Source organism: Nerophis lumbriciformis, linkage group LG02 (genome assembly GCF_033978685.3).
Source record: "Nerophis lumbriciformis linkage group LG02, RoL_Nlum_v2.1, whole genome shotgun sequence".
Taxonomy (NCBI): Eukaryota; Metazoa; Chordata; class Actinopteri; order Syngnathiformes; family Syngnathidae; genus Nerophis; species Nerophis lumbriciformis.
Genome location: NC_084549.2, coordinates 56,547,115 through 56,568,536, shown reverse-complemented (window position 1 = coordinate 56,568,536; position 21,422 = coordinate 56,547,115). Strand labels below are relative to the sequence as shown.

Sequence of the window (21,422 nt, the reverse complement as noted above, 5' to 3'; positions counted from 1 at the left end):
TTGTTTGTATGGCCACCCTCAGTGTGACCTGTATGGCTGTTGACCAAGTATAAATTGCATTCACTTGTGTGTGTAAAAAGCCGTAGATATTATATTATATGGCGCTCTGTACTTCTCCCTATGTCCGTGTACACAGCGGCGTTTTAAAAAGTAATACATTTTACTTTTTGAAACAGATACCGATAATTTTGAAACCGATACCGATCATTTCCGATATTACATTTTAAAGCATTTATCGGCCGATAATATCGGCAGTCCGATATTATCGTACATCTCTAAACAGAACAAAACATGATCCAGGCAACAGATCATACATTTTTTATTATCAATATTTTTTAATATATATATTTTTTTAATTCCCTTTTTGTCAAAGAAACCTTGTGTTTTATATAGCAAAAACACACAATATGCAATGTCCCCCCACCAAAACCTTTTAAAGTGGAATATTTGGTGCAAAGTAATTGTAGCCTTGAATAGGACAATAATTCAAAACAACATAAATTTTGATTCATTATTATTTTTTGAGCAATGACAGTTTTAAACAAAAAAACAGCCTGCATGGCAGCTTTGTGTTATTAGAGCCACAAAGCAACTTTTTCTCGTAACATTTCACCTGATTGCTCTTTTACTACACTTTTGTATGTTTTCTATTTATTTATTTATTTGTATAGTATTTTTTGTTGTTAATTGTATTGTTATGTGCCGCGGTCCGTTTAAAAATGAGTTGCGTGCCGCACTTTGGATACCATTGTTACCATTGTTACTTTTTTGCAGATATCCGATATTGTCCAACTCTCAATTACCGATTCCGATATCAACCGATACCGATATATGCAGTCGTGGAATTAACACATTATTATGCCTAATTTTGTTGTGATGCCCTGCTGGATGCATTAAACAATGTAACAAGGTTTTCCAAAATAAATCAACTGAAGGTATGGAAAAAAATGCCAACATGGCACTGCCATATTTATTATTGAAGTCACAAAGTGCATCATTTTTTTTAACATGCCTCAAAACAGCAGCTTGGAATTTGGGACATGAGGAGGTTGAGGTGGGCGGGGTTGGGGGGGTTGAGGTTGGGGGGTAGGGGGTAGCGGGGGTGTATAAGAGTTAGTGCTGCAAGGGGTTCTGGGTATTTGTTCTGTTGTGTTTATGTTGTGTTACGGTGCGGATGTTCTCCCGAAATGTGTTTATCATTCTTGTTTGGTGTGGGTTCACAATTTGGCATATATTTGTAACAGTGTTAAAGTTGTTTATACGGCCACCCTCAGTGTGACCTGTATGGCTGTTGACCAAGTATGCCTGCATTCACTTGTGTGTGTAAAAAGCCATAGATATTATATTATACAGCACTCTGTACTTCTCCCTACGTCCGTGTACACAGCGGCGTTTTAAAAAGTTATACATTTTGCTTTTTGAAACCGATACCGATAATTTTGAAACCGATACCAATCATTTCCGATATTACATTTTAAAGCATTAATCGGCCGATAATATCGGCAGTCTGATATAATCGGACATCTCTAAACAGAACAAAACATGATCCAGGCAACAGATCATACATTTTTTCAATATTTTTTTTATTCATTTTTTAAAAAATCCCTTTTTGTCAAAGAAACCTTGTGTTTTATGTAGCAAAAACACACAATATGCAATGTCCCCCCACCAAAACCTTTTAAAGTGGAATATTTGGTGCGAAGTAATTGTAGCCTTGAATATGACAATAATTCATAACAACATAGATTTTGATTCATTATTATTTTTTGAGCAATGACAGTTTTAAACAAATTAAACAGCCTGCATGGCAGCTTTGTGTTATTAGAGCCACAAAGCAACTTCTTCTCGTTACATTTCACCTGTTTGCTCTTTCACTCCACTTTTGTATGTTTTCTATTTATTTATTTATTTGTATAGTATTTTTTGTTGTTAATTGTATTGTTATGTGCCGTGGTCAGTTTAAAAATGAGCTGCGTGCCGCACTTTGGATACCATTGTTACCATTGTTACTTTTTTGCCGATATCCGATATTGTCCAACTCTTAATTACCGATTCCGATATCAACCGATACCGATATATACAGTCGTGGAATTAACACATTATTATGCCTAATTTTCTTGTGATGCTGCTGGATGCATTAAACAATGTAACAAGGTTTTCCAAAATAAATCAACTCAAGTTATGGAAACAAATGCCAACATGGCACTGCCATATTTATTATTGAAGTCACAAAGTGCATTATTTTTTTTAATATGCCTAAAAAGAGCAGCTTGGAATTTGGGACATGCTCTCCCTGAGAGAGCATGAGGAGGTTGAGGTGGCGGGGGGTTAAATTGTAGCGTCCCGGAAGAGTTAGTGCTGCAAGGGGTTCTGGGTATTTGTTCTGTTGTGTTTATGTTGTGTTACGGTGCGGATGTTCTCCCGAAATGTGTTTGTCATTCTTGTTTGGTGTGGGTTCACAGTGTGGCGCATATTTGTAACAGTGTTAAAGTTGTTTGTATGGCCACCCTCAGTGTGACCTGTATGGCTGTTGACCAAGTATGGCTTGCATTCACTTGTGTGTGTGTGAAAATCCGTATATATTATGTGACTGGGCCGGCACGCAAAGGCAGTGCCTTTAAGGTTTATTGGCGCTCTGTACTTCTCCCTACGTCCGTATACACAGCGGCGTTTTAAAAAGTCATAAATTTTACTTTTTGAAACCGATACCGATAATTTTGAAACTGATACTGATAATTTCCGATTGTTACATTTTAAAGCATTTATCGGCCGATAATATCGGCAGTCCGATATTATCGGACATCTCTAATTTTGATTCATTATTAAACAAATTAAGCAGCCTGCATGGCAGCTTTGTGTTATTAGAGCCACAAAGCAACTTTTTTTCGTTACATTTCACCTGTTTGCTCTTTTACTCAACTTTTGTATGTTTTCTATTTATTTATTTATTTATTTGTATAGTATTTTTTGTTGTTAATTGTATTGTTATGTGCCGCGGTCCGTTTTAAAAATGAACTGCGCGTCGCACTTTTGGACACCTTTGTTATAAGGCAATAAAAGCACATGGAAGATACCGGTGGAAATCCCTGATTAATAAAAAGCAAAGCAGCATTGAGAGTTCTCATACAAAGAAGACAGGCAATGAAACATGGAGCACTTCTTCTATGCATTCTGCTATTTAGGGAATAGTGTGTGTGATTGGCTCGCTCACTTTTTAAAAACAGTGTTGACTTAAGCCCCCAAGGAGAGTTGGCTTTCTGGCACAGAGGGGAAGAAGAGGTCAGCCGACCTCCAGAATATGAAGGAGGACGACGAGGGGCGGCGGGAGGGGGGAACGTAGCTCATGATATTTCCCTTAAGGGTCGCCCAAAGGAGTCCCGGCGCCATCCGCGAGGCATCCACGACGGCTTACGTGTTTAAAATGCTTACGCTTCCTGCCAGAAAGGAGTGAGCAACGCTCCATTGCGACACCTTCAAAACCCTCGTCAGGTCGACCCGCTCCAACTATCTGTGGTATTTTCTCACAGGCGCTGTTATTACTGTTATTATAGCATAATATGAGGACCGCGGAGAGAGAGAGTACTGTATGTCTGCTCTAATAAAGACAAGCTTTTCATACAGCAACACGAAGTGGACATATGTAACCGCATTTTCCCTTTTCCCGCCATTCTGAAAGCTTTATTGGGGCCCCCCCCGGGGCAGGAATCAAGCTAGGGCCCCACAGAAGATTAGCGTGGGTGAAGTCACATCCCAGCAGGCAGAGAATGCACAATTATTTTAATTACGTACTGTAAACGAAAGCCGTCATTGCACGTAAAGCGCATGTGTGCTCGTGTCACAGTGGACGCAAGAAAAACACAGCAGGGAACAAACGAGGGTGCGGGCAAGATGGCGGAGTTGTTTTTGACGTTGTTCTTTTTTTTTTTTAATGAGTTACAGTACAAGTGGAGGCTGGTGAGCGAGCCTTTTTTCTCATTTTGAAGCAATATTTTGCAATAGTGTGGATAGGAATCATCTTCAAACGGAAGAAGCTATGACGTCATCCCGTTTTAAACATCCCTAACTGTCTTGTAAAAAGAAGTGAATCACTAAAAATATGAGTCGCAATCGTCTGTTTCAAAGTCAGACTGCTTTCAGATGGCACAGGTGATGTGTTAAGCCATATGTTAACAGTGTAAGTGTAAAAAGAAGTTAAATACTCTTATACTGCTGTTTTTTTGTCAGAATGTGAATAGAAATATTCCGTTCCGGGGTCAACAACTGTCCTGGCAATGTTTTAAGTTACATTTTACTATTCTTAATTGACATGCAAGTGTAAAAAGAAGTTAAACACTCTTATACTAACATGTATTTGTAATAATGTGAACCTACAAAATATGTTCCAAGGTCAATAACTGTCCTGGCAATGTTTTGAGTTACATTTTACTATTCTTAATTGTCATGCAAGTGTAAAAAGAAGTTAAACACTCTTTTTTCTGACATTTTTTGTCAGAATGAGAATAGAAATATTCCGTTCCGGGGTTAACAACTGTCCTGGCAATGTTTTAAGTTACATTTTACCATTCTTAATTGTCATGCAAGTGTAAAAAGAAGTTAAACACTCTTATACTGACATTTTTTGTCAGAATGTGAATAGAAATATTCCGTGCCGGGGTTAACAACTGTCCTGGCAATGTTTTAAGTTACATTTTACTATTCTTAATTGTCATGCAAATGTAAAAAGAAGTTAAACACTCTCATACTAACATGTATTTGTAATAATGTGAACCTACAAAATATGTTCCAAGGTCAATAACTGTTCTGGCAATGTTTTGAGTTACATTTTACTATTCTTAATTGTCATGCAAGTGTAAAAAGAAGTTAAACACTCTTATACTGACATTTGTTGTCAGAATGTGAATAAAAATATTCCGTTCCAGGGTCAACAACTGTCCTGGCAATGTTTTAAGTTACATTTTACTATTCTTAATTGTCATGCAAGTGTAAAAAGAAGTTAAACACTCTTATATTGACATTTTTTGTCAGAATGTGAATAGAAATATTCAGTGCCGGGGTCAACAACTGTCCTGGCAATGTTTTAAGTTACATTTTACTATTCTTAATTGTCATGCAAGTGTAAAAAAAAGTTAAACACTTTTATACTGACATTTTTTGTCAGAATGTGAATAGAAATATTCCGTTCCGGGGTCAACAACTGTCCTGGCAATGTTTTAAGTTACATTTTACTATTCTTAATGATCATGCAAGTGTAAAAAGAAGTTAAACACTCTTATATTGAAATTTTTTGTCAGAATGAGAATAGAAATATTCCGTTCCGGGGTCAACAACTGTCCTGGCAATGTTTTAAGTTACATTTTACTGTTCTTGATTGTCATGCAAGTGTAAAAAGAAGTTAAACACTCTTATACTGACATTTGTTGTCAGAATGTGAATAGAAATATTTCGTTCCAGGGTCAACAATTGTCCTGGCAATGTTTTAAGTTACATTTTACTATTCTTAAATGTCATGCAAGTGTAAAAAGAAGTTAAACACTCTCATACTAACATGTATTTGTAATAATGTGAACCTACAAAATATGTTTCAAGGTCAACAACTGTCCTGGCAATGTTTTGAGTTACATTTTACTAATCCTAATTGGCATGCAAGTGTAAAAAGAAGTTAACCACTTTTACGCAAGCCTTACATTTTTACTAATGTGAATAGAAATAAATCACATTTGATCATTGTTAATTATTGTGCAAGTGTAAAAAGAAGTCAACCACTTTTAATAAAACACATTTTTTGTAACAATGGGAGTAAAGACAGTCTGTTCCAGGGTCAACAACTGTGCAGGCAATGTTTCAAGTCACATCGTATCTTCTGTAATTGCAATGCAAGTGTAAAAATAAATTAACCACTTTTATATTAACATTTTTTTTTTGTAATAATTTGAGTAAAATCAGTCTGTTCCAGGGTCAACAACTGTCGAGGCAATGTCTTAAGTCACATTTTATCTTCTATAATAGCAATGCAAGTGTAAAAAGAAGTTAACCACTTCTATATTAAATTTTTTTTTTAATCATATGAATAAAAACAGTCCATCCAAGCACTGTTTCAAGTCAAACTGTATCTTCTGTAATTGCAATGCAAGTGTAACAAGAAGTTAATCACTTTTATATTAAAACATTTTTTGTAATAATGTGAGTAAAACAGTCTGTTTCAGGGTCAACAACTGTCCAGGCAATGTTTCAAGTCACATTTTATCTTATGTAATTGCCAAGCAAATGTAAAAATAAATTAACGACTTTTATATTAACATTTATTTTGTATTAATGTGAGTAAAAACAGTCTGATCCAGCTGTGCGTGGAATGTTTTGAGTCATATTTTACTTTAAAAATAACATTTTATGTAACACTGGGATCAAAAACAGTAACTGTTTTGCCGATATCCGATATTCCGATATTGTCCAACTCTTTAATTACCGATACCGATATCAACCGATATATACAGTCGTGGAATTAACACATTATTATGCCTAATTTGGACAACCAGGTATGGTGAAGATAAGGTACTTTTTAAAAAAAATTAATAAAATAAAATAAGATAAATAAATTAAAAATATTTTCTTGAATAAAAAAGAAAGCAAAACAATATAAAAACAGTTGCATAGAAACTAGTAATTAATGCAAATGAGTAAAATTAACTGTTAAAGGTTAGTACTATTAGTGGACCAGCAGCACGCACAATCATGTGTGCTTACGGACTGTATCCCTTGCAGACTGTATTGATATATATTGATATATAATGTAGGAACCAGAATATTAATAACAGAAAGAAACAACCCTTTTGTGTGAATGAGTGTGAATGAGTGTAAATGGGGGAGGGAGGTTTTTTGGGTTGGTGCACTAATTGTAAGTGTATCTTGTGTTTTTTTATGTTGATTTAATTTAAAAAAACAAAAAAAAACGATACCGATAATAAAAAAAACGATACCGATAAATTCCGATATTACATTTTAACGCATATATCGGACGATAATATCGGAGTACAGAGCGCCAATAAACCTTAAAGCCACTGCCTTTGCGTGCCGGCCCAATCACATAATATTCTACGGCTTTTCACACACACAAGTGAATGCCATGCATACTTGGTCAACAGCCACACAGGTCACACTGAGGGTGGCCGTATAAACAACTTTAACACTGTTACAAATATGTGCCACACTGTGAACCCACACCAAACAAGAATGACAAACACATTTCGGGAGAACCCCCACCCACCTCAACCTCCTCATGCTCTCTCAGGGAGAGCATGTCCCAAATTCTAAGCTGCTGTTTTGAGGCATGTTAAAAAAAATAATGCACTTTGTGACTTCAATAATAAATATGGCAGTGCCATGTTGGCATTTTTTTTCCCATAACTTGAGTTGATTTATTTTGGAAAACCTTGTTACATTGTTTAATGCATCCAGCGGGGCATCACAACAAAATTGGGCACAATAATGTGTTAATTCCACGACTGTATATATATCGGTATCGGTTGATATTGGTAATTAAGAGTTGGACAATATCGGGATATCGGCAAAAAAGCCATTATCGGACATCTCTAGTTTCATTATGTAAAGCGCTTTGAGTCACTAGAGAAAAGTGCTATATAAATATAATTCACTTCACTTCACAAAAATCTCAGCGGCTTCTGATTTTTACACTAAATAAATGACCTCCAAAAAATCCTGTATCCAGATCTGCACCAAACCCTGACAAAGTTTTGTGAAATTCTAGTGAAAGAGTACACCCTGTCCAACATTTGCTGCAGGTAACAATGATAAAAAGTAGGGATGTCCGATAATGGCTTTTTGCCGATATCCGATATTCCGATATTGTCCAACTCTTTAATTACCGATACCGATATCAACCGATACTGATATATACAGTCGTGGAATTAACACATTATTATGCCTAATTTGGACAACCAGGGATGGTGAAGATAAGGTCCTTTTTTAAAATATTAATAAAATAAAATAAGATGAATAAATTAAAAACATTTTCTTGAATAAAAAAGAAAGTAAAACAATATAAAAACAGTTACATAGAAACTAGTAATTAATGAAAATTAGTCAAATTAACTGTTAAAGGTTAGTACTATTAGTGGACCAGCAGCACGCACAATCATGTGTGCTTACGGACTGTATCCCTTGCAGACTGTATTGATATATATTGATATATAATGTAGGAACCAGAATATTAATAACAGAAAGAAACAACCCTTTTGTGTGAATGAGTGTGAATGAGTGTAAATGGGGGAGGGAGTTTTTTTGGGTTGGTGCACTAATTGTAAGTGTATCTTGTGTTTTTTATGTTGATTTAATTAAAAAAAACAAAAAACAAAAACGATACAGATAATAAAAAAAACGATACCGATAATTTTTGACATTACGTTTTAAAGCATTTATCGGGACATCTCTAATAAAAAGTGAAACATGAGCCTTATTTTGTGGTGTTATGGCTCGACGGCGCTAAGAACGAGAGTTCCTGCTCAGAGCGCTTTGAAAGCGGCAGACTGAGACGGATAAAAGCCTGTCGAGGGTCTTTGTCAGGCGCAGGGGCGACCTTACATCATCCAGTACAGTACAATACTAATACCACTGCAGGCACAAGAGCAAGCAGATGACGCTGATAGCTCCAAACTGGCCCTGACAAATGCGTATAAATATAAATCAGAGCGAGCTGCTTATATAATCAATGCGCTGGTCCACCTACTGTAGGCGCTGTGATGAATCCATAACCAGGCCGCCAGGAATAGACTCAATCTCGCCGTTTTTTGTTTTTTTTGACTACATTTTGCAAAGCACCTTTTTTTCATCCGACCACCTGACGCAGCCTTGTGCGCTCCTCGTTAAACAGATGAGAGGCGGGAAGGGGCTTTGAAACGGTTCCCCTAATCAGGTTTCACATGTTCATTATGTCACAGCTGGACAGGATTAGTCATGTGTCCACACTTCTGGTATTTATCCTAATAAAAAGTGCATTAAATATGTTTAAAAAAAAAAAAAAAAAAAAAAAAGGCTGTGCATGTTTTTGTGTTAACCTTCCAAGTGTGTGTTTGTGCTTCTAATAAGTGAGATGCCCTCCAGGGTCACTTGGCAACGTGATGGAAATTACACTGGCTGTTTTGAAACCGAGCACAAACAAAATGTCCAGGAAAAAAAAAGAAAAAAAAAAGGAATATATATTTTATTTATGGCTAGTAAAGCTTGTTGGAGTGGATGACATGGGAAGCTTCTGAAAATAAACATTTAGCTTAAATGTGGCTCGCCGAGGGAGGAATGGCATCATTGAGCCAAGCCTATGAGCAACGGCGGCCACAGGATGTTGGCGTTACTATTCATAACTCATTTTCCAACGTTTTTTTTCCCTGCCTTTCTCGGGCCTGCTCACTTAAAAAAAAAGAAAAAAAAAAGAAGCAATTTACTTACTAGTCAATTCAACGGCGGGGAGAATCACAAAAGATCAGGAGAAGCTTTTATTTCACTAAAGAGAGATGAATCACTTCATGTATTTGTTGTAGCAAGACTTGGAGTGAGCAGTGTGTGTGTGTGTGTGTGTGTGTGTGTGTGTGTGTGTGTGTGTGTGTGTGCGCGTGTATTCATATTGAATGGCAAGCAGACATGTTCCAGCACTTCAAAATTCCTAAGTGGAGCCACAGAATGCTTTTGATAGGTGAGGCGGTTTGAATGGCGGTCTGTTCCTGAAAACACCACAGCGACAATCCCCCCGCACACACACAAACACACACACACACACACACACACACACACTATAAAACGAGCGCAGACTGAATGAAAAACACATTGGCGGCATAACGAAGCTTCATTTTAAAAAATGGGCACCACATTGAAAATTAGGGCTGCAGCTAACAATTATTTTAGTAAACAAGTATTGTATTTTTAGTACCATATGGCGCACCGGATTATAAGGTGCATTGCTGATGAGCAGGTCTATTCAGGTCTATTTCCATCCAAAAGGCGCACCGGATTATAAGGCACATTAAAAAGGTACATTCTGATTTTTTTTTTTTTTACATCTAAAACACTACCTTGTGGTCTACATTAGAGATGTCCGATACTATGCTTTAGAATGTAATATCGGAAATTATCGGTATCGTTTTTTTTTATAATCGGTATCGTTTTTTAAATTTATTTTATATATATATTTTTTTTATTATTAAATCAACATAAAAAACATAAGATACACTTACAATTAGTGCACCAACCCAAAAAACCTCCCTCCTCAATTTACACTCATTCACACAAAAGGGTTGTTTCTTTCTGTTATTAATATTCTGGTTCGATTTTGTAACAGAAGTTATGCTGAAGTTACTTCAACTTCATCTACGACAGGGAATTGAACCCAAGAACACAAGTACCAATGACGCACGCTACGAGAGCCAGCGGAAGTCTCCGGGGGAGAAACCTGTTCTCATATTCTTATCAGTGACAGAGCATGACGTGGCCAGGAATAAAAATTGGTTAAAATTGTATATAAAGCACCTTGTCATAAAACTCAAAACCAATAACTTACATCATGTGTTGCCTTCATTAAAAGACTTATATACGGCTTTTAATTTTTTGCAGATTCAGACAGATATTTTTTTTTTTCAACATTTTGGGTTGCCGACCACCGCCCTAACTCATCTACAGTACATCTATGGGTAATTTGTAGAGATGTCCGATAATATCGGCCGATAAATGCGTTAAAATGTAATATCGGAAATTATCGGTATCGTTTTTTTTATTATCGGTATTGTTTTTGTTTTTTGTTTCTTTTGTTTTTTTTATTAAATCAACATAAAAAACACAAGATACACTTACAATTAGTGCACCAACCCAAAAAACCTCCCTCCCCCATTTACACTCATTCACACAAAAGGGTTGTTTCTTTCTGTTATTAATATTTTGGTTCTTACATTATATATCAATATATATCAATACAGTCTGCAAGGGATACAGTCCGTAAGCACACATGATTGTGCGTGCTGCTGTTCCACTAATAGTACTAACCTTTAACAGTTAATTTTACTCATTTTCATTCATTACTAGTTTCTATGTAACTGTTTTTATATTGTTTTACTTTCTTTTTTATTCAAGAAAATGTTTTTAATTTATTTATCTTATTTTATTATTATTTATTTATTTTTTTAAAGGAGCTTATCTTCACCATACCTGGTTGTCCAAATTAGGCATAATAATGTGTTAATTCCACGACTGTATATATTGGTATCGGTTGATATCGGTATCGGTAATTAAGGGTTTGGTCAATATCGGAATATCGGCAAAAAGCCATTATCGGACATCCCTAGTCTACATCAGGGTTTATCAACCTTTTCTGAGCCAAGGCACATTTTTTCCCATTGAAAAAATTCTGAGGCACGCCACTAGCAGAAAACATTAAAACATGAAACTCAGCAGCCGATATTGACAGTAAAAAGTCGTTCTCGCAATTCTTTGATATGAATTCAAACCATAACCAAGCATGCATCACTATAGCTCTTGTCTCAAAGTAGGTGTACTGTCACCACCTGTCACATCACGCCGTGACTTATTTGGACATTTATGGTGTTTTCCTGTGTGTAGTGTTTGAATTCTTGTCATACACTCCTATTTTGTTGTTGATTGTCATGTCATTTATGGATGTACTTTGTGGACTGCTCCACACGCTGTAAGTCTTTGCTGTCGTCCAGCATTCTGTTTTTGTTTTCTTTGCAGCCAGTTCAGTTTTAATTTTGCATAGCCTTCCCTAAGCTTCAATGCCTTTTCTTAGCAGCACTTGCCTTTAGTTTATTTTTGGTTTAAGCATTAGACACCTTTTTACCTGCAAACCATTGTCGTCGTTCCCGACATCTACAAAGCAATTACCGTGTTTTTCGGAGTATAAGTCGCACCGGAGTATAAGTCGCACCTGCCAAAAGTGCATTATAAAAAAGGAAAAAAACATATATTAGTCGCATTGGAGCCCGGCCAACCTATGAAAAAAACTGCGACTTATAGTCCGGAAAATACGGTAGCTACCTGCTGTCACCTGCTGGTATAGACGACTATTACACGGTTACTCTGCCGAGCTCTAGACAGTACAGACACTCAACAACGGCACATTTACGAATTATAATTACTAATTTGCAAAAAATATTTTTGACCTAATTAGGTGAAATTACATAATGTCCCACGGCACACCAGACTGTATCTCACGGCACACTAGTGTGCCGCGGCACAGTGGTTGAAAAACACTGGTCTACATAACATGTAGTGGTGGTTCTTCAGTCAAAATGTTGCATAGATTATGTTTTACAGATCATCTTCAAGCTGCTTTCTGACCGTCTCTTCAGGATTTGCCGTTTTGTGGGCGATCTTATTTACTCCACGTCGACAGTTTCTTCTCCCCACCAGGTAGTTTTTAGCGGTTCCATAGCGAGGCTACTGACAGATATAAGTTAGAACGGTACGCTGCTTTATATTAAAAATGGCAACAGCTGAGGAAGAACGCTCTACAAGAGGATAGAGAAAAAGAAGGAGCTTTTTGACTACAACGCAGATTTCAATGGCGGACGCATGCAATTTTTTGGGACTTAAGCAGATCCCAAATACACAACAGTAGGTACCAATAAGTTGGTTTTGCATAATATCGCAAAAAATACGGCAAGTGCCGTTTTGAGGTCCTAATACACACATCACAATAATACCCGTATGTTGCAGCACAGTACGTCTAACTATGGTAGCCGTAATGCTGCGCGTTCCATCGAGCGGTGAGGCTAGTTTACCAAAGTCCTACGAAAACATTTGGACCAATTTTTGAGCACCACGTATAATGTGCTATATTCTCAATTAAACATCAACATTTTGGTGTTGGTTGCTTACTGGTACTTCCCAGCGTCATTTATTGAACAGACGTCAACTTGCAGTCCACACATATCTCTTATGTGTGACTGCCATCTACTGGTCATATATATCATTACACCTTGTACCACTTACATTTTCTTCAAGGTTGGTAAGCACAACCTGAATTTTTACGTACGTAGGCGCACCTGGTTGTAAGCGGCCGTGACGATTTTTCTTTTTAAAAGAAAGGATTTTAGGTGCATCTTTTTGTCAGAAAAATAGGGTAATCTACCGATTAGTTTGTTCTATTAATCGAGTAATTGAATAGAACACATTTTATAGCCTAAATGCATTTTTTAGGGAAAATAGTTTAGAAAAAACAAATATTTTTCTAATGACCTTTATTATTTTTTCTTAGAAATTAATATAACATTGAAATTGCACTTTTACTATACTGTGTAAAAAAATAAGTTAAAAAACGTTTGTTCTCGATAATAAATGAAGAAAAAAGCTAAACAAAAAAACAGATAAAATATGATAAATGTATTCAACAATTTACCACATACGTAATTGGAGAAGTGGTGTTTGATTTAGGGAAAAAACAACTCGTTAGCATTAACATACAAACTGCAGATGCTAACATGCCCTCAATGTGGTTAGAGTGTCTGCCCTGAGATCGGTAGGTTGTGAGTTCAAACCCCAGCCGAGTCATACCAAAGACTATAAAAATGGGACCCATTACCTTCCTGCTTGGCACTCAGCATCAATGGTTGGAATTGGGGGGTTAAATCACCAAAAATTATTTCCGGGCGCGGCCACCGCTGCTGCTCACTGCTCCCCTCACCTCCCAGGGGGTGATCAAGGGTGATGGGTCAAATGCAGAGAATAATTTCCCCACACCTAGTGTGTGTGTGACAATAATTGGTACTTTAACTTGAACTTAATTTGTTATGCAAGTCAAACATATACAATATGTTAGCTTCCAAAATAGTTTCCTGGTTTCAGCTTGTTTGCTGCTCTTAAATATGCAGGGTGCTTTCTGCTAATGTACCGCATCATCGATGTAGTGATATTGTATAATACCAGTTTGACAGTGCAAACATTTCACCACGATGTCTTGTCTTTTTCACTTTCAAATAATCACCAAAACCTCTCTAATCTTCTTTGGGCCCTTTGCTCTCTTTCCACTTTGTTCTTGTTTTTCCTTTTGACTCGGCACACACACAGGCCACATCACCTGCAGCGCCACTAGGTGCACCACTCTCATGTGCGCTTAATTGGAGCAGTCTTGCGGAAACAAAGTCCTAGTGTTATACTCATGAAACGAATCCTCCAAGCAACAAAACTACAAAGTGAAGTGCCAACTAAGCCCCAAAACAAAAAGCAGGGCAAAATGAACCTGATTTCTCCCCAAAGCAACTAACACAATATACACATTGCATCATTTTTTTCTTTAGATTGTTAGCCACTAGAATAAAGATTTGCATATGTGGGAAAGTTTGTCATTATAGTCAAGACATAAAACAAAACCTGTGCAGCACTTTTCTTCGATAAGAGTATAGAATATCAATTAAAATTATATAAGCATAAAGTATAGAATATCATATAAAATAATCTATGCACAGAGTATACAATATCATATAAAATAATCTATGCACAGAGTATAGAATATCATATAAAATATACCGTATTTTTCGGACTATAAGTCGCATTTTTTTTCATGGTTTGGCCGGGGGTGCGACTTATACTCAGGAGCAACTTATGTGTGAAATTATTAACACATTACCGTAAAATATCAAATAATATTAATTAGCTCATTCACGTAAGAGACTAGACGTATAGGAGTTCGTCGGATTTAGCGATGAGGAGTGACAGATTGTTTGGTAAACGTATAGCATGTTCTATACTTTATAGTTATTTGAATGACTCTCACCATAATATGTTATGTTAACATACCAGGCACATTCTCAGTTGGTTATTTGTGCCTCATATAAGGTACACTTATTCAGCCTGTTGTTCACTATTCTTTATTTATTCAAAATTGCCTTTCAAATGTCTATTCTTGGTGTTGGGTTTCATCAAATACATTTCCCCCAAAAATGCGACTTATACTCCAGTGCGACTTATATATGTTTTTTTCCTTCTTTATTATGCATTTTCGGCCGGTGCGACTTATACTCCGGAGCGACTTATAGTCCGAAAAATACGGTATGCACATATGAAGGAAACCATGTCAAAGTCCTTTATTATCGCCTTTTCTTCTTATGTCTCTGGTCAAAGTCACAAGTGTCTACACCCTACGTCAACATCAACAAGTTGCACTCTAATCATACTTGCCAACCCTCCAGAATTTTCCGGGAGACTCCCGAAATTCAGCGCCTCTCCCGAAAAGCTCCCGGGACAAATATTCTCCCGAAAATCTCCCGATTTTCAGCCGGAGCTGAAGGCCACGCCCCCTCCAGCTCCATGCGGACCTGAGTGAGGACAGCCTTTTTTCACGACGGGAGGACAACAGGGTGACACGAACTAAATCATCCAGACTAGAGATAAATTGTATTATTATGTTTATCTTACCTAAAAATAAATATATTAATTAAAAAAAAAAAACTAAAATACATTTTTACTATATTTTGCTAAAAACATCAAAATTATTGTATTTTTATTTGTATTTTTTCTGACTCCTTATTACATCCAGCCATAGAATTATACATCAAAATACACATATTTGAAATAATTAATTTTAAATGAGCATAATAATTCATTTAAAATGACCATATTTAATTGTTAAAATAATTGCTTGTTTATCAACAACTTTAGCATTTTATTCATTACATTTTAAAGCTCTCAGAAGCCAAGTTATGTTATATTCCTTAAGATTTATTTATGCAAGTTTGAAGTATCAATTATCTAAACACAGTTTTGTTTGCATATTTTCAGGATGTAGATATATATATATATATATATATATATATATATATATATATATATATATATATATATATGTGTATGAAATACTTGACTTGGTGAATTCTAGCTGTCAATATACTCCTCCCATCTTAACCACGCCCCCAAACCCACCCCCGACCACGCCCCCCACCCCCACCTCCCGAAATCGGAGGTCTCAAGGTTGGCAAGTATGACTCTAATATTTACTGTTTAGTATCTTTTATTGGTAAAAACGTCCAAGGGGGTATTTTTTACAATAATAATAGTAATAAATACAAAGATGAATACCGTATTTTCCGCACTATTAGCCGCACCTAAAAACCACAAATTTACTCAAAAGCTGACAGTGCGGCTTTTAACCCGGTGCGCTTTATATATGGATTAATATTAAGATTCATTTTCATAAAGTTTCGGTCTCGCAACTACGGTAAACAGCCGCCATCTTTTTTCCCCGTAGAAGAGGAAGTGCTTCTTCTTCTACGCAAGCAACCGCCAAGGTAAGCACCCGCCCCCATAGAACAGGAAGCGCTTCTTCTTCTACTGTAAGCAACCACCCGCCCGCGTAGAAGAAGAAAAAGCGCGCGGATATTACCGTACGTTTCATTTCCTTTGTGTGTTTACATCTGTAAAGACCACAAAATGGCTCCTACTAAGCGACAGGGATCCGGTTCATGAAAAGACGCAATCTCTCCATCCGCACACGGATTACTATTTCACAGCAACTGCCTAAAGACTTTCAAGAAAAGCTGGCTACTTTCCGTGCATATTGTAAAAACAAGATAGCTGAAAAAAAGATCCGGCCAGAGAACATTATCAACATGGACGAGGTTCCACTGACTTTTGATATTCCTGTGAACCGCACTGTGGATACAACGGGAGCACGTACGGTGAATATTCGCACCACAGGGAATGAGAAGTCATCCTTCACTGTGGTTCTAGCTTGCCATGCTAATGGCCAGAAACTTCCACCCATGGTGATATTCAAAAGGAAGACCTTGCCAAAAGAGACCTTTCCAGCCGGCGTCATCATAAAAGCTAACTCGAAGGGATGGATGAAGAAAAGATGAGCGAGTGGTTAAGGTAAGTTTAAGTTTACGCGAAGAGGCCGGGTGGCTTTTTTCACGCAGCTCCGTCCATGTTGATATACGATTCCATGCGCGCCCACATCACGCTGGTTTTAATATATTATTAAAGTTTGACTGACCTATTTGACTGTTTTTTTGACATTCCTTTAGCGCAGTTAGATGCGGCTTACAACACGGGGCGGCTTATAGGTGGACAAAGTTTTGAAATATGCCGTTCATTGAAGGCGCGGCTTATAACCCAGGGCGCCTTATGGTGCGGAAAATACGGTACTACTACTTTGACGGTCAAAACTGCCAAGCACAGGAGGTGAACCTGTCGTCATGGTAACATGCCCTCATGAAACACACCACAAAACATAATTTGCCTAATAAAATGACATCAATGCACTTTCAATGGAGGAACATTATTCTGGGGACGACAGGTTTATAGGACAGGAAACAGGTTTCCCTTATTTTGCTTTGGGCCTGCGCAACATTCCATAAAAGGGGAAATGTTGGGGAATACCGAATATTAAAGGCTCGGCATGGCGTGCACTGCGCAATCCGCAGGACAGGAAACCATCAGAGGAAAAGCCGCACTCACCGAACTCGTCGCAGATGCTCTCGTTGCGCAGCAGGGTGGGATGCTCGAAGGTGTCCCGGCAGTACAAGATCCGGGTGTTCCCGCCAAGCACCGCGATGCCGCCCAGCGCCAGCACCGTGTGGTTGAGGAGCAGCGAGGTGGGCTGCTCTCTCAGCCGGGCCACCATTGAGCGGTAGCGGCAATACTGCGGGTAGCTGAGAACCAGCACCTTCCTGTCGTCTTCTTCCTGGCCTGGGAGACACACAGAAAAACCACATAAACAAGGAAGCCCACATGAACCCCAAACACAACTTCGTAATAAAAGGCTGACAACATTGGCACTTATTTTATAGTTCTGGATCTAAAAAATTCCCCCCCAAAATGGACAAAGTAGTGATTTTAGGCCATCTGCATCAGGGGTTATCGGCCGTGCTGTGGGGGTACTTTGGTAGCAATGGTTTGATTTATTTATTGATTGAAACTTTTATTAGTAGATTGCACAGTGCTGTACATATTCTGTACAATTGACCACTAAATGGTAACACCCGAATAAGTTTTTCAACTAACGGGGTCCACGTTAATACAGTCATCACACAAGTTAATCATCAGAGTATATACATTGAATTATCTCCATTAATGGCCTCTTGGTGCAGAATGCTCCTGTGATAGTGTTTACTCACCTGTCACCTCTGTACTCAGCCATGCATTCATTTGTTCGTATACAGTATGTGCATAAGCGTGCGTGTGTTTGGGTATCTGTATTTAATTGGACCTTTGAAATTTGGTCATTTCCCAACCTACAACGTTGTCTCAATTTACAAATAAAACGATTTTGCAACGTTATTTCAAAGTCACTTTTAAAAGACATGTATGTATAAGCAACATTGTGTCAATGTCTTGTCCCTGCTGGGTAGTGTATTCCATTGGGTGTAATATTATTTTGGTATTATTGTTTGTGCGTTTATGAATATTCCCATCTGCTTCAAAAAGGCTTTGACATCCAGGCCACATTCAAAATAAAACAACAGCTCCACATTATTACAAACAATCGTTATGCTAATTTATGATCAAACTATAGCTGTAAAAATGAAAGCTCTAAAAAAATTAAAAAGGTACAAATCATTTGTATGCAATGCAGTTTAGAACTAAAAATAGACCAAAAAGAAAATAATGACTATATAGTTGTGTAAATATATACAGTAGAGATGTCGATAAATGCCGATAAATGCTTTAAAATGTACTATCGGAAATTATCGGTATCGTTTTTTTTATTATCGGTATTTTTATTTTTTTATTAATTTAACATAAAAAACACAAGGTACACTTACAATTAGTACACCAACCCCAAAAACCTCCCTCCCCCATTTACACTCATTCACACTCATTCACACAAAAGGGTTGTTTCTTTCTGTTATTAATATTATGGTTCCTACATTATATATCAATATATATCAATACAGTCTGCAAGGGATACAGTCCGTAAGCACACATGATTGTGCGTGCTGCTGGTCCACTAATAGTACTAACCTTTAACAGTTAATTTTACTCATTTTCATTCATTACTAGTTTCTATGTAACTGTTTTTATATTGTTTTACTTTCTTTTTTATTCAAGAAAATGTTTTTAATTTATTTATCTTTTTTTTTTTTTTTTTTTTTTTTTTTTTTTAAAAAGGACTTTATCTTCACCATAACTGGTTGTCCAAATTAGGCATAATAATGTGTTAATTCCACGACTGTATATTTCGGTATCGGTTGATATCGGTATCGGTAATTAAGAGTTGGACATTATCGGAATATTGGATATCGGCAAAAAGCCATTTTCGGACATCGCTAATATAAAGTCTAAAAAAGGGGAACTGCATTTTTTTGGGAATTTTGCTTATCATTCACACTCATTATGAGAGACAACATGATAAAAAATGCTTGAAAGATGTGGCTGATAGGAGTCTTCGTTGTAGCCTTCAAAGCCCTCCATCAACGTTTTATATATAGACTGCAAGTATATATATTAAATGTCACTGTTCGCACTAATTCCTCGGCACACTGATTTCTGTTTCCATAGCAGCGCACTTCCGACTTGTGACAACAAATGTGTGTTCCTACTTCCATAAACAAAGGCATGTGTGTCTTCCAATCATGGCAGACTTGGTAATAGACAACAAAAAATGAATGAGGATTCCACAACCTTATCTTTTTGAAGCCGAATATAGTGAGGATGAACTGCTGCTTATAGAAGCGAGCATGAAGACGAGTGAAACGTTGGAGCAGTTGGAAAGCCGAGAGAGTGAGGTGAAAGTGACGACGCTATAAACGTGGAACTTGGAGTGCGCCATAGTTAGCTTTTACGGCTAATACCGAAGCATGCCGATGGAATGCCGATGTGTTAGTGCGCTAGAAAAAGAGTTCTTCAGTGTTCGCTCTTACAATAACAATGTCGCTACAGTTTGGTTATTATACAGGTTACAGAACGTAAATTAAGTATTGTGGGTGGTTTTTAATGCATTTTTAAAGTGATTTAAAGGTAGAATTGATTGCTCCCATTAGCTGCATTGCTAGCCACCAAGAACGAGGTGATTTTTATATGTTAGAATGCAAAAAAAAACCAAAACCTTTTGTCTTCTTGTCTCTCACAAGGATTGTGAATAGAGATGTCCGATAATGGCTTTTTTGCCGGTATCCGATATTGTCCAACTCTTAATTACCGATACCGATATCAACCGATACCAATATATACAGTCGTGGAACTAACACATTATTATGCCTAATTTTGTTGTGATGCCCCGCTGGATGCATTAAACAATGTAACAAGGTTTTCCAAAATAAATCAACTCAAGTTATGGGAAATAAATGCCAACATGGCACTGCCATATTTACTATTGAAGTCACTAATTGCATTCTTTTTTTTAACATGCCTCAAAACAGCAGCTTGGAATTTGGGACATGCTCTCCCTGAGAGAGCATGAGGAGGTTGAGGTGGGGGAGGGGGGAGGGGGCGGGATGTATATTCTAGCGTCTCGGAAGAGTTAGTGCTGCAAGGGGTTCTGGGTATTTGTTCTGTTGTGTTTATGTTGTGTTACCGTGCGGATGTTCTCCCGAAATGTGTTTGTCATTCTTGTTTGGTGTGGGTTCACAGTGTGGCGCATATTTGTAACAGTGTTAAAGTTGTTTATACGGCCACCCTCAGTGTGACCTGTATGGCTGTTGACCAAGTATGGCTTGCATTCACTTGTGTGTGTGAAAAGCCGTAGATATTATGTGACTGGGCCGGCATGCAAAGGCAGTGTAAGCATTTTAAAGCATTTATCGGCCGATAATATCGGACATCTCTAATAATAATAGGCAAAAAAAATAATAAAAAAATGCAGTTCCCCTTTAATCTTTTAGAAAAAGTTCCTGAATGCATTACCATGATCAACTATTGAGGAAGTTAATTCCAAACATTTTCTGCATTAAATAAGTTGGACAAGGAGCCGTTACGAAGCGACTTTCCGTTGATTGACACGTGGAATGTTGATAAATATGACAGTTTGTGCCTTAAAGTAGCTGGTAGCTTCATAATAGCATCTCTGTTGTTGCCACGGTGACCATGCATCGCCTCTTTTGGTGGTCCGTCGCTGCAAATATTACTCCAGTTTTACACAATTTCACCAACGCTGTAATTCAAAGTGTGTGTCCATGACCTACTTTAGAGCTTTATTTAACACGGTGATAACAAAACCATATCCCTGAACACTTAATGGTGCATTGAAATGCTATTTAAAAAGACGACTTGAAGTATTAGAAAGGCGATATAATGACAGTAGAAAGTGCAGAATGGATTAAATGTGCTGCATGCTGTACTGATGTCTTATAAATCTTTCCTATTGTGCTAGAGTGATGCTAATTCAACCGCCCACGCAGCACAAATGTAATGAAAGCAATTACAACTCAAGTTGAGCACAAAGTAAAAGCGTCATGCAGCTAAAACATTAAACC

General features: G+C 37.3%; 1 protein-coding gene across 2 annotated transcripts in view; it reads right to left on the bottom strand.

Annotated features, from left to right (window-relative positions):
• arid5b (AT-rich interaction domain 5B) overlaps nucleotides 1-21,422 on the bottom strand; it is a 328,908-nt gene that overhangs the window by 160,123 nt on the left and 147,363 nt on the right. For both annotated transcript variants that reach the window (XM_061965194.2, XM_072916614.1), the window contains one exon: nucleotides 17,467-17,697. In XM_061965194.2, the coding sequence (XP_061821178.2) occupies nucleotides 17,467-17,697 (231 nt within the window). The remainder of the gene's footprint in view (nucleotides 1-17,466; nucleotides 17,698-21,422) is intronic.